At 42.0% G+C, this 14461-nt stretch overlaps 1 protein-coding gene across 2 annotated transcripts in view; it reads right to left on the bottom strand.

The window, feature by feature from the left end:
- Positions 1-14461, bottom strand: part of stxbp1a (syntaxin binding protein 1a) — a 31384-nt gene that overhangs the window by 2873 nt on the left and 14050 nt on the right. The window contains exons 3-19 of one of the 2 annotated variants that reach the window (XM_053648364.1): positions 13935-14016; positions 12816-12892; positions 12279-12357; positions 11716-11819; positions 10539-10687; positions 10144-10228; positions 9925-10055; positions 7671-7778; positions 7497-7557; positions 7134-7199; positions 6943-7023; positions 6650-6788; positions 6445-6554; positions 6256-6357; positions 5549-5634; positions 3944-4098; positions 1794-1971 (exon numbers count right to left, since the gene is read on the bottom strand). In XM_053648364.1, coding sequence (XP_053504339.1) covers positions 1862-1971; positions 3944-4098; positions 5549-5634; positions 6256-6357; positions 6445-6554; positions 6650-6788; positions 6943-7023; positions 7134-7199; positions 7497-7557; positions 7671-7778; positions 9925-10055; positions 10144-10228; positions 10539-10687; positions 11716-11819; positions 12279-12357; positions 12816-12892; positions 13935-14016 — 1725 coding nt within the window. In that variant the 3' untranslated portion in view covers positions 1794-1861. The remainder of the gene's footprint in view (positions 1-1793; positions 1972-3943; positions 4099-5548; positions 5635-6255; positions 6358-6444; positions 6555-6649; positions 6789-6942; positions 7024-7133; positions 7200-7496; positions 7558-7670; positions 7779-9924; positions 10056-10143; positions 10229-10538; positions 10688-11715; positions 11820-12278; positions 12358-12815; positions 12893-13934; positions 14017-14461) is intronic. The other variant, XM_053648363.1, reaches the window with a different exon arrangement.

Here is a 14461-nt window from a genome sequence, read left to right as displayed (position 1 = left end):
TTTATGTTTATATATATATATATATATATAATATATATATGTTTTTTTTATATAATATATAACTTAATATCTAGTTTGATAAAATCAGGACATTATATTAACTAAAAATTGTTAAAGGTATTACCCATTTGTCTTTAAATTCGTGAGCAATAACAAATGAGCATTTATGCATATGTAACTAGATTAAGTAAGGAATGAAACAGTTTTATTTTATCCATTTATAGTTACATTTAATGTTGTGGAACGTCTGCAAAACGAGTTCCTGTATCGCTTACTTTCTAACAGTTATAAACAGTTGTTCCTTCACTTTCTCTTGAAGAAAACAATTGAGGTTGTTACCAAGAAAGCAAAAAAAAAAAAAAAAAAAAAGGAATGTTCTCTGTCCTGAAGACTCTCCCGCGGCAGCAAACTTTAAATTTGTGACTAATTCAAAGCTCTTGCCCTGGAGACTCCTTCCATCAATGTTAAATATATTGTGTATTATTACTATTAGATTGTCGTATTCTACCATACAAGCCCCTGTGATTTAGTCGTGAGGACGGAAACGTTTTCGATCGAGCGCGTTAATATAAATCTGTGATTCGAATTACAGCCAGAACGAATGTCAGCGCTGCTGTTTTAGAAAATGAATCAACCGGAGTAAAATTTTTTTTTTTTTTTTTTCCCCCAGAGTTTGTGCATGTGTAACACATGAACTACAAATTATACGTCACTTTTTTACAGCATACAGAACCGAGTTTTGACAAAAACACACCAAATACCGTTTAAAAGTCCTATTTAGGAATTCTGAAGCAGTTTTGAAGAATTTTTCATAACTAGTATGGTAACGTACTTTACATATTGTACATTTGATTCGAAAATTATCATTTAAAAGGTTTTGGCAGTCCGTGTTGCAATTTTAAAGCGATGCTAACTAATTATTAAGGTAATTAGCAATAGGCAAGGACAAAACGGATTGGATTTTTGTAGTGCTAAAGCATATCGAGAGAACACGGCTACATTTCAAGTTTTGGCATCTGCAGGTGAGTCACACATTACTTCACCAAATTGCTCCAGTTAAAAAAAACAAAGTAATGCAGCAATTTGGAAACTGGCAATATGGCGGTTATCCAAATGGAGAGTATTGCTGTGCAATCATCGCAGACGCTCACTTGCTCATGTAGAAGTGATGTGTGGTGGTTTGTTTGAATAAAAGGAAAAAGAAAAATATGTCCTTGAAATGCCCTGCTGAAATTCAGCATCAAAGAAAGGAGCTCTGTTAATTGATGTGAATGATATTCTTGGGTTGTTATTCTAAATTAACTGGAATACGATTAATCTCTTGGGTAGATTAATCTGCAAAAAAAAAAAGAAATTAAACATGACGAATATGAAATTGTGGGTGGGCAAATGTAGGAGCTCCTCGTCACCCGAAGAAGAAGATGCACCACTGGGTTAGAGGGCGTATGCTAGGAAAAATGCAGGTTAATCCACCCGGCTGAGAGGAATGGGAACGGCAGGGATGGAGTCAGCACCCGTTGCATGGCTGCTCCAAAGAGGCTCCACTCGCTGCAGCTCTATATGTCAGAGTAATCCACCAATCATGACCAGCTGTTGGTCTCTGATATGGACACTGATTGGTCTCTAACCAGCAGTGGGTGGAGCCTTCTTTAGACTGGCAGGTTCTCCATGCACTGAGGCGGAGGCCAAACGCTCATCTCTGCAAGGGCGGGAGTAAAACTGGAAGTAAGGAGGAAAAGAAACCCTTGTGCTGTGGGGATACAGAAAGGGCTTCTTCGAGCGGCTGCCTTTACTTTGTCAGAGTGTGATTTCTCTCTCTTTCTCTCTCTCTCTCTTTCTCTCCCACCCTTCCCTCTTTCTCTCAATCGTCTGAGGGAACGGGGTCCTCAAAGGACACCCTAGTGGACTCTCGGAAGTCGGGATGCTGCAGATCCATTAGAAATTTGGTTGGGGTGAGCGTGTGGGTGGAACCTGCGGAGGAACAAAGGTGGCTTCACGCTCGGTTATCATCAAACAAAGCAATCCCCATTTTGTCTTTCGCCACCTTTCAGTCGTCTTGAAGAAAAGAGGGGTTAAGCAACCATTTCAATGCATCCATTTCTCATAATACATTCATAAACCCCAGCGTTTATGTAATGAATGGTCTTCGAATGGTCTTAGTGTTTACTCCTATTAAGGCCATTCTGTCTAAACAGCATGAATATAAACTGTATACAAGCCTCGAAAGGATATTTCCTAGACCTTGAGCTTGATAACTTAATGAATAGAATTTGATGTACTGTAATTATTTTGATGAAGACATTGATGGAGTCACATTAACAACCAAACACATACAAGGATGCGAATCAGCCAAGGACAAGTTTCAACATAACGATGCAAGATATGCTAGTGTGGCTTCTGTGGGATCTATTTCTGCTAGCGGAACAAAAATAAACAGAACATTTGGCCATATTGTGTCCGAAATACAGTTAACTGTCGTATAAAAGCAGTATCGCACTCAATCGTGCCGCCTCGTGCCTATGGCCGAATCCCAGCCATGCTGAAATTTAGTACAACAGTGAGTGCGATATTGCTTAATTAACCACGTAAACGATCTCATTATTGTTTGTTGCGAAAGACATTATTCACTAACTCCTATAAAGTACTCATTAATTACTCTGAGACTAATAGCGAAGATATCCAGCAGGGATGTCACCAAATATTCAGAATGAAGAGATAACGTTGGCACGTTACCTCGTCGAAAAGTCACGTAAGCAGGAGGTTTTTAATTGCGGGAAAGACAAAGAAAGACCACATTCATTAACATAAATGTGAACAATGCATTTATATTTACAATGCATTTTCATTCATCCTTAGTAACTGCCTGGTCAGGGTCCAGACGATATCATTTGGGCTACTAGTATGTTTATATTTTGGGAAACTGAAGCAAGTAAATTTGTTGATGTCACATGTACTGTAGGTACAAACACAAATAATTTTTTTATCCGTATTACAAAAACCAAAAACTCTTCCGGATTAGGTCCTACCTACTTCTGGTTTAAATCCAATACCAATATTTGGAGCAATAAACATGTACAGATACAGATAGTGTCATTGTATTAGAGCCTAGTATGTAGGTAAAAGAGTGGGGAATTTTTTTTAAGGCAAAAAAGTGGGGTTTGCATAGCCAGAAGTCTTTTTTTAATTAATTCATTAATTTCATTTCATTACAGTGCTGGAAATCACAAGCCAGCTTTATCAAAGTTATAATATTTATTATTGAGTTTAGCCTTTTTTGGCTGGTCACTTAAATGGTTTAATCCAAATATCAATAACTCAATAACAAATACAAGTAGGCTTGTCAATAACGTCACTTTGGACCTAATGGGCTCTGTGAACGGAATTTTTCACGAAAAATGCCCTGTAGGTCTAATAAATAGCCAGATTATCTTTTGTAGACGTTTAAATAATGAGCCGAATATTTGTATAGTTTGATTATGCTCATAAAATACAACTGTACCATGGGGTCCACGGAACTTTTTACCTGCAAAAAACTGTGAGCCCCTGGTTTAAGGCATTAAATTGGTATTGGCTCAGTGGTCTGATTGTGAGTTTGTCTTACGATACTGTCAGGAAAGCAAACCAAACACCAAACCAAGCAGATCACTGATTCGCTGACGGTTCTGCTTTTAAACATAAGACAGTCAACACGATGATGACGGTGTTTTCCACTTTCTAGAGAACGTTTTTCACTGGAATGACAGTACGAAGACGTTATTTTCTAGATATTGAGGACAGTTCTAAGCTCAAAAGTGCACTACTGCCTCTGATCCGCATGTGTCAGTGTCAGTAGGGATTAAGATCAACTTTTAAACTTTTGAAGAATAGTCTGCAATGTAAAAGCTAATGTATGTAAATGCTATCCTTGCAAGTACCCAGTAACACCTCCAGGCTACACACTCACCGATGATGGCCTCCCATTTTCCGCTGGCCTGCGTGGCCTCATAGGCGCAGCGCATCTCGCTGAAAGACACTCCACCAATGATGAAGACAATGACACGTGGCCCAGTGCGGTACTCTCCAGGGGTCTTATTCTTGTGCCAGTGGCCGTATCGGGCACTGCCAGGAAAAGGACGTGTTAATGAGCAAGAACGATGCTATAGAGAAGTCAAACAGGTGCAGTCATGCGTCTTTAATCGCAATGGCACTAAATGCACGTGAGCACATTACGTTCTTAGACCGCTAATCTCTATAATAATCTATCACGATAATGGTTTCAACGGGCCATATGTCGTTGAAGTCAGTGGCCGTAACGTCATTAAAAGTATTCTCCACTGTGTTTTCAACATTCTCTATTTAACACATCTGTAGCGTACGTGTGGCGGCCTGGGAAAACAATTCATATGGTGATATGTGTATGTGTATATATATATGTGTGTGTGTATGTATGAAAAAGGGAGAAAATGGTATTACAGATTTCATTCCAATTGTACTGAAAGACTCCCCACTTACCTCTAGAGTCACAACTTAATCTATGCAAATTATTGAAAAACAACATAGGGCTGTGCGATATAATATCGATATCGTGATAGACGATTATGCGATACACTTTTCTGAGATATCGTTGGTATGGTGAAGCATTTTCCTTTTTTACATGTTTAATAATGTCAAATGAAACGGTACTGCGTGAACGCCGTTGATTCGACGTCATTCTTCTTCTTTGTCGTATCGCACGGCCCTACTGCCAAATTTGAATGATGAGTTCACAACAGGAAATGAATTCTCAGCATCATCTCCTTAAGTCTCTGCCTCATCAAGCGAGCTAAAAGTCACTCGCAGCATTTAAACACACGCCTCATTGTCGTCTGGTCACTCGATTTTCTCATCAGCCAGGAAATACTGTAAATCGCCGATCGATTCGGTCGCTTCGGTTCTTTTTGTCTGGTTGTCGACGTCTCTTTATGTAAGCACTCTTCTCTGTTTGGATTCTGACGTAACGGCGCATGGCAAGCATTTTGAGAGTCGGTATCCGATTACAAACCGAACTGACTAGGCTTGGCTACGGCATATAATTATCCAAAAGGTTCTTCCTCAGTGTGATCTCTGCAGGACGATAGCATAGGCAAGATTTGAAAGTAAATATTGGTCATTTTGGTTGAATTATATTGCTGGCTTCTTAAAGGAGAGAGGTCAACGTATGTAGTAAGCAGAAGAAAACAATTTTTTACGAGCTGATTTTTCAGCCAAGTTCAGGTGCAGAGCTATCGGACAGGTTTCCCCACACCGCCACACGTATATATGCAAGCTCAAGACAATTGCTCCTAGACTTTGAGTTATGTTCAAAATCGTGTCAAAACTCTTCAGTGGAAAGTGATTCGGTTGAAAAACTCATGATTGTATCTTAAATGCAAAAACAAATAGGTACATTTATGCCTGTGTGTCCTCTCCATGGGCCTAGTCACTGATCACGCTATTGATCTCTGTTCTCCCTCCCCCTCTCTGCACACAGATGACTACTGATCTTCAGTCTTTACAGTGAATGCTTGTGAATATGTGTGTGTGTGTGTACCTGACTGCTGAAGTGCTGAACGAGGAGGATGAGCGAGTCGAGATATAAGGGTAATGCTTGGTGTCCAGCTTGTCCTCAATGGCATCCTGTGAAATCCATGAGGGGTGAGTGATAACAAGTGTTTATTGGTCACGTATACATTACAGCACAGTGAAATTCTTTTCTTCGCATAGCCCAGAATGCCAGGATCAGCACAGGGTCAGCCATGATACAGCGCCCCCTGGAGCAGAAAGGGTTAAGAGCCTTGCTCAAGGGCCCAACAGTGGCAGCTTGGCAGTGCTGGGGCTTGAACCCACGACCTTCTGATCAGTAACCCACAGCTTTAACCGCCAAGCCACCATTGCCCCTGTGTGTGTATAGATGTGTACAGAAAAGCATTAATCCAAACGGGTAGTTTTGTTTCTAAAAATCTGACCTACCCTGATAATAAAACTGTCTCACTTAAGCCTTTAAGTGTTCACTACATTGCATGGAGTAGATTTTATCATGTTGGTTTTTTTTTGGTCACCATTTTATAAAAGCAATAAGCCACTCAAAAGCGTGTGTGTGTGTTACAATGATTTTCTCATGGGTACGGGAGTTTTAGGTACTCTGCTTAGCGTCATGCTAAAGAACACTCTTACTCATGATAAAATCACTGTAGCACACACCCTCGAGCGGTTTAATGCTTATACGCAAACCCAGGCCAAAGAGAGAGCGTGTTTTACCTCGATGATGTCCTTGACCAGTGGGGTCCAACGAGAGAGTTGGTAGGTCTGCTCACTCACACGCTCCTTACGGTCCATCTTCTTCCCCCGGCGCAGGGTGGACTGGACCACGCACAAACAAAAGAGGACGTGAGCGGCGAGCAGAAAAACAGCGCGCAAGAGCAAAACGAAAGAGAGAGAGCGCCTCACGTCTGTGATGATGGGGACACCCAGGTGAGCCATGTTGGTGATGATCTCACTGTCCTCAGGAGGGATCTGTGCATGCTGGATCAGCTTGTTCAGGTTCTCCTCTGTGATTCCTAGTGAGCGCACACACAAAATGAAAAGGATCGCTACTGCAACTGAACACCACAACTGTACACGTGCGTGTGGATCTAGTGTGGATCTCCCTGACCATTCTTGAGGAAAATATAGAGCAGGATGATGCGGATCTTGTCGTAGGTGCTGACGTTGGCGTCGAGCAGGATTGGCACGATGGCCCTCATGGGGTCCTTAATCTTCTCGCCTTCTGCATCTGTTCCCATGGCCAGGTCCTGCACGACAGCAACAGCAACGGTGTAAGGGTTTGTTTTAAAACTGGAGCAGGTTTGCAGTATACTTTAAGGAACGGAGGAGCCTAAAAATCTTATGTTTTGTAAGAAATAAAGCACGACTTATGATTTACAGTTATGATTGTTGATGTGCTACCTGCTCAACACGGCACAGCTTGTCCACAGTGCCCTGATAGTGCTTCATGCAGTCTTCTGCCAGCTGCAGGTGAGTAGAGTACTGCAGAGACGCAGGCATTCACGTGTTAATGCTTATCCAATTCGCACCGCACCGTTACAACACTGTTTTACGTTAGCATGCTTCCCATCTGGCTCAGTGTCCTCTCTCACCTTGCTGAGCTCTTTCTGATACTGCGGCATCTTCTTCAGCATCTGAGACAAATCCCTCAGCGTGGCCTGAAATGCAAAATGAACACTTAAACACCCGCACACGCAAACCCTGCTTTTAAGTAGAGAAGCAAAAGCCTAATATAGTCCGTTGTGCTCCTGTATTACAGTTGCAAATAACAACCTTGCTTGAACATGAATGCGTGAGTGTGTGCGCACTGTCAGTAATATTAAACTGCCGCGTTCTCGGGGAACGTCGTGTCGAGATGAGTCAGCCATCACGGCTCGGCTCGGCTCAGCTCAGCTCAGTACACAACGCACTACAGAACATTCCGGTCTATACAGTATACTCCTGCCTTCCTGTACCTTATCTCCAGTGTTCATCCGTTTGCTGGCTGAGAAATCCTTCAGAGATTTTGTCACCTCCCTGTGAAGGAACACAGCTGAACTGAGTACCTTCTATTAGAAACGTCGAAAGGACGAAGAAACAATGTAGAAGAAAAGAGAATGTTTGTTTGGTTAGATAGAGCAGCTACTCACTGGGACACCTCAGCGATGTGCTTGTGCCGCAGAGACACCCACAGGTCATCGTCCTCATGTAGCAGCACCTCTTTCTCCCGAGAGTCTCCCATTCCACTGGTTTCGTACCTGCAATACAGCGCCCATACTGAAGCTTCGGCATCTCTTCGTCATAACGGCAGGACTCGAACTTAAACGTGTTTGTCGCCTGCCGCTATGGCAAAATATCGTCACCCCAGATGTGCTTCTGAAATCTGATCAGCTGGGTTCCAGTAAAGGGGAATTGTAATGCTACAGCATACAAAGACATCCTGTCTAATTGTATGCTTGTTTGGCCAGCTACAACATCATTCCCTCACTCCTTCACTATTCGCTATATAGACTGTTCTAGTACATAGAGCACTATGTATACACCGATCAGCCATAACATTAAAACCACCTGCCTAATATTGTGTAGGTTCCCCTTGTGCCACCAAAACAGCTCTGAGAAATGGACTCCACAAGACCTCTGAAGGTGTACCGTGGTATCTAGCACTAAGTCATTAGCAGCAGATCCTTTACGTCCTGTAAGTTGCGAGGTGCGGCCTCCGTGGATCGGACTTGTTTGTGCAGCACATCCGACAGATGCTGGATCGGATTGAGATCTGGGGAATTTGGAGGCCGAGTCAATACCTTGAACTCTTTGTCATGTTTCTCAGATCATTCCTGAACTATGTTTGCAGTGTGGCAGGGAGCGTTATCCTGCTGAAAGAAGCCACTGCCATTAGGGAATACTGTTGCCATGAAGGGGTGTACTTGGTCTGCAACAATGCTTAGGTAGGTGGTACGTGTCAAAGTAACAGCCACATGAATGCCAGGACCCAAGATTTCCCAGCAGAATATTGCTCAGAGTATCACACTGCTTCCGCTGGCTTGCCTTCTTCCCATAGTGCATCCTGGTGCCTTCTCTTCCCCGGGTAAGCGTTGCACACGCACCCGGCCGTCCACGTGATGTAAAAGAAAACGTGATTCATCAGACCAGCCCACCTTCTTCCACTGCTCCATGGTCCAGTTCTGATGCTCACGTACCTACTGTAGGCATTTTTGGAGTGGACAGAGGTCAGCATGGGCGCTCTAACCGGTCTGCCCCATACACATTAAGCTGTGAAGCACTGTGTGTTCTGACACCTTTCTATCACACCACATTAACTTTTTTTTTTTAAACCAGTTTGTGTTACAGTAGCTCTTCTGTGGGATCGGACCAGACGGGCTAATCCTCGCTCCCTACGCGCATCAATGAGCCTTGTGCTCCCACGACCCTGTCGCCGGTTCACCATTTGTCCTTCCTTGGACCACTTTTGGTATGTACTAACCACTGCATACCGGGAACACCCCACAACATCTGGCGTTTTAGAGATGCTCTGACCCAGTCGTCTAGCCATAACAATTTGGCCCTTGTCAAAGTGGTTCAAGATCCTTACGCTTGTCCATTTTTCCTGCTTCCAACACATCAACTTCCAGAACCGACTGAATTGATAATCAATGTTCTTCACTTCACCTGTCAGTGTTTTTAATGTTATGGCTGATCGGTGTTTAGTAGTCAGCAGAAGCAAAGACACAGCGGGTTGAATTCGGACACTTACGACTATTGAGCGCTCATGAGAAGCATCATCGTGACCTCTTGTTACATGCACGATTTGAACCTAACAAATTATCTACCAAACTGAAAACACAACAGAACAGAAATGCTAAAACTGGTGCCTTAAATACACCTCTAATGAATATTTGCTGGATTTAGTGGCTGTTAAACCCATTTTGTATTTACATTTATGTATACAGCATGTAGTACATTTTGAACTAGAAGAAATGGCCATACAGTGTGGTAATTAGTGATGAAATGGCGTGCCTCGGTAGTACACGTGAATTACGGCGCAGTGTCATTTGTCCGTGGAGAATTTTGACAACACTACAAAATACTGTACACTACTACAATAATGGGTTTGTTTTTTGTTTTTTTTAAACAGTCTGCTCTGTCACGATTTGACCCGTCATGCTGCTTTCGAGACATAAGACAGTAGTTTACCTTCAGCAGTGCTAAATTCACAAAGGAATCATCCAGTGCCAGAGTTTACCTGCTTGTGACGGGTAAATCTGCATTCAGATCAATTCCTGAATAAAGTTCTATTGTTTATTGACGATTTCTCATATTGTATTCTTAACCTTCACCTGGCTCCCAGGGTACACTGTAGACAGAGTTCAGCCAGCTTTCCTGATTGGTTAAAAATCAAAGACTTACTTGTAGACATCGTTCTCAATGGGCAGCAGATCGTAGCCCATGGCCTGGAAAGTGAGTTCGTGAAGGACAGGAGAGACGGGATCAAAAGCCCGATCCAGAATGATGAGCTGCGAGCGAGCCTTGTCAGGACCCTGTGTACAGAAATCATTATTAATATTTAGCCATAAGAGCTAACCGCTACGACGAGACTCCGTTTAGGCCACTAGTGGAGATCCTCACCTCTCCCATTGTGGGGTCATCTGCCTTGTAAGCATCCAGTTTGTCCTGCACCAGCTGAGCCAGAGTGGCGTTGTCTTTATACTCGCTGCGTTGATGGACAAAGAGATAAACAGGCACTAAGATAACTAAGAGGATGCGCTCTGGTATCGGAGATGTTGGTATTGCATCAAACATAAAAAAAAAAAAAAAAGTGGGATCAGCAAATCAATATATAGCAATACTGCTGATCGTTTTGTCTGTGGCAGTGCAGAATTATAGGTTCACAGATAGTTCAAATCTTTCCATTGTACTGCCTTCAGTATAAATCCTTCTCAGACTGGATGGTTTTATTTCCCTGGAAGGCTGAATATTAACCACTCGAAGTAGCAAGAAGGGCTGAGTTATTAGTGTCTCACCCACGGTATCGGACAGCAGGGTACTCCTTGAGCGTGGCACACAGCGTGGCCAGCTGATCAGCTAGTCTTTCCATCACTGGGTTTTTCATCTGAGTCTTATGGGGGCTGTAGAAACTCTGGAAGGCATCAGGGTTATCCAGAGAGTACACCTGGATACACAGGCGTAAACCTTCATCAGTGCATGCTCTACATGAAAATGATTGAATGAACAACTGAACTGCCATGACTCTGATTTGTATCGCTCTCTCTTTCTCTTTCTCACACACACACAAACACACCATGCAGTGATAGCAGTGAGAGAATCAATCCTCGGTGACACACCGAGACTCCAGCCTTTCCTTCCTGCCTTTGTGTTTCTTAAACGTCTCATATTTTTCATCTCCCCCTGCAGTCCTGCTATCTCCCTCTCTCTGGAGCACTGGGCTGTGCTTCTCCACCGACACCTCCCCCCAACTGTGTTCCCTCAGATGACCGTCCTTCTGTTCAGCAGACAAGTTTTCCTTGATGCCCCTCTTTTCCTCTCTTAACCTTCTCTCACCGGTGATCAGGCAGTGCATTAGGCAATACCTTGTCTCTAAATAGGCTGGTTTGTCAGGATGTAAGGTGTATAATCATGCCAGGAGCAAACCAGAGCTAATCTGAGCCCATTGAATTAATCATCGCAGACAGCATCAGAAGCAAAGCATTGTGGGCCAAACTGCCTTACAGCTCTGGAACTCTTCATATCTGTCAATGACTCGCTGTCTATGCTAACTGTCTATACTCCTCTATACATTTCTACCATGCTTCTCTTCCTGAAATCCTCTTTGGTCGGGATAAAACATTTATGATTTACTATTACTGCTACTACTATTATTACAACTTCTTCTACTATTATTATTACTACTACTACTACTGTTTCTATTATTACTACAAATAATACTACTACAATTTCTATTACTACTACTGCTACTATTTCTATTACTACTATTACTAATATTGTATTACTACTACTACTGTTTCTATTAATACTACTATTATTATTACTATAATTACCAGTAATTATGCATTAATGGGTATCAGGCTGCCCCAACTCATCTGTACCTACTGTATGTGAATTGTGAGTGACTAAATTAAGAAAACTGGAGCCTTTGCTTCATTAGTAGTACTGATTTACCTCCTTTTATGTGTCTCTTACCTGCGACTCATATGGCAGGAAGGCAATGTTGATCTCATTCAAAGACTTGATACACTTTGAAGCGCGACTCTTTACCACTTCATTGAATAACGGATCCGGGCAAGCTGTAGATCAAACACAACTTTGGTTACAGTGTTCAATTTTCATGTGAGTCTAACATATACACAAGTGTTTCTGACGTACAACAACACAATATCTGTAAAACATAATATATGTGAAACTCCCCTTGGTCCATAATTGGCTTCTGGTAAAAGCAATATATTGTTAATTGGGTTATGAAGAAAAAAACGATTCAAACTGGATCAGGCCTGAAACGAATCATATCACTGCTGAACCGAATCATTAGTGAATTGCGGTATGAATCGTTACTTGTTTAACTGTATAATAACGTAAACTATGCATCAATATGTCTTTCATATCGTCTGAAAGCGGGAGGTTCACACCCCTAATTATTAAGTAGCAACCTTTTTAAGTATTCGTTTGCCGTTTCTTAACGTGTTCACATGCCTAAATGCACTCTGCTAGCATGTCTGTTTTTCTCTGCGGTGAGCGCTGATACTTACAATCAGTGAAGAACACATGAGCTGCTCTGTATTTCGACGAATGGGGATCCTTAAAGTCACCAATGAGCGTCTGCACAGACTGAAAACAGACAAGAAAATAAGTGTTAAGGGTACATGAGCATGCACTATAAAATACGTGAGCGTGCACGTTGCCATAGCAGCTGCGGTAGCCCATGGTAATGCAGAACCTGAGATTGTTTGCGTAGGCTGAGTCAATACTGTGTTTGGTGATGTGGCGCTTCGTACAGCATGTAACATATGGTTAGTGTGAGCCATGTGAACAGACTTCCTCCCTATTGAGTGACTAAAGATAGACATGGAAAAAAAAACAACAACAAAAAAAACCATAACAGCCTGAGCTGAAGTGCTTTTGAGTCTGGCTGGTATAGTGTAGCTGTGGGTTTGAGTCTGAGTGTGTGTGCGCTATGCCAGCGCCATCATCTGAATGTGTGTCTATTGTTTAGTGCCGTTTTTGTACGATGGCCCTGCCTTTGCTGATAGAAGTGCTTTTAGCTGATGGAGAGACAAGGCTCATACCTTCTCAGTAGGGGTGATGAGGTAAATGGCCTCCAAGGTGGGTAGAGGCTCTCTCCGCTTGTTTATATCCTCCACAACTGGAGAAAAGAAGAATTACAGAGCAAACGATAGAAAGAAAACCAGAGAAATACGGCATGACATAATGCATTTGCTATAGATTTTCAACCTCGTCCTTATCCATTGCGATCTCTACAGTAAAGGAAGTTATACAGACAATGATTTTAAGACATTAACCTGTACTGAGAAGCATGTTTAAAAAAAAAAAAAAACTCACTCATAATGGACCCATGAAAGGGTTCTAGGAGTTTAATGAAATAAAATTCCTCCAGTGTCACACCTCATACTACCAAGTTTGCACCAAGTTTACTGTGAACACTCTTCCCTCTCGGTTCCCTTTTCCTCTTTGTTCCTGTGTTAACTCTTCCCAACCAGGTACAGACAGATAAAGCCCCTCAACATCTGCTCGCATTCCATGACTTCCTGAATACCATATATGGAGTTGTTCCTCTCTTACACTGATATGCATCCTGCTAAATGCCTAGAGAATCAATAGTTAACCCTTTGTCTGTGTTGTGTGTCAAGCATGATGTATACTCTGTTTTCCTTTGAATAAAGAGAGATCTTGCCATTTGAATTGCCGTGTGTCATTTGGCAACTCTCTTGTGGAAGCGTGTAGCAGGGCGTCTTTTTGTGTACTTTCGTTGCCTCTCTTCTTAAAAATCATAACCCAAAGATTCTCAAATCCTAACAATATTTAAGACATATTTCAACATCCAGACGGGCCTATGGAACATCATTTGTTGATTTATTCCTTATTAATATATATATATATTTTTTTTTAAAATAAGCTTTACATGTGTATCATTTATCTTTTTGGAGATTCTTGAGAGGAGTAAATTTGTGGTGTTTTAAAAAAATTGATATATTTTTTTTGCCAATGTAGTCATGTGGGTTTTGAAGCGTAACCACAGAAACCACAATTAATTTCTACTATGTTGCTCTAGTGTGAGAAAGTCTTTACAGCGCTAATCACAGTGTATATGGAAAAATGCCTGGCTCTGCTTTTCTGGTCTGCAGTTATAAGTGAGACTACTGTAGTATTGTATTAGAAGGATGTACTTGTGATGCCCTCTGTCATAATGTCAGTCATCTTGCAGCAGGAGGAAAGCATCCTCATGCTCAGCTGATCCACGATCAGAGCCTAAAGAGACAAGATACGGGTTAGCCATAGAAACCCAACATTACGTTAATGAACCTGGCCGGAAAATAATCCTCTGTTCACATTAGCAAGCAACAAGTCGTTTGTCTCTTTGTGCGCATTTACCAACCACTATTGCTGTTTCATTTGTGCATGCACTGCCCTAAATTTCTCATGTTTAATGAATAACAGTAGTAGCTATGTAAAGCTTCTAAAGCTAACTCGTTAAACACGCACGTTAGTTACCTAACACACTAATGGTATGAAAACCGGTTGTTTAATTTGCATGTTACATGCAACATGATACACTTTGCAGATTGGCAAAGAAAGCTAACTGTACTAGCTATGTACCGTACACACACCAGAGGTACCAACGATCTCTGCTTCTTCATTCCAAGCTTTACTTTTCAAACAGCAAATGGGATCTAACTACATATTGGATGACAGG

Source organism: Ictalurus furcatus, chromosome 18 (genome assembly GCF_023375685.1).
Source record: "Ictalurus furcatus strain D&B chromosome 18, Billie_1.0, whole genome shotgun sequence".
Classification (NCBI taxonomy): domain Eukaryota; kingdom Metazoa; phylum Chordata; class Actinopteri; order Siluriformes; family Ictaluridae; genus Ictalurus; species Ictalurus furcatus.
The sequence above is the reverse complement of the archived record's forward strand: the minus strand, read 5'-3'. Positions and strand labels throughout refer to the sequence as shown.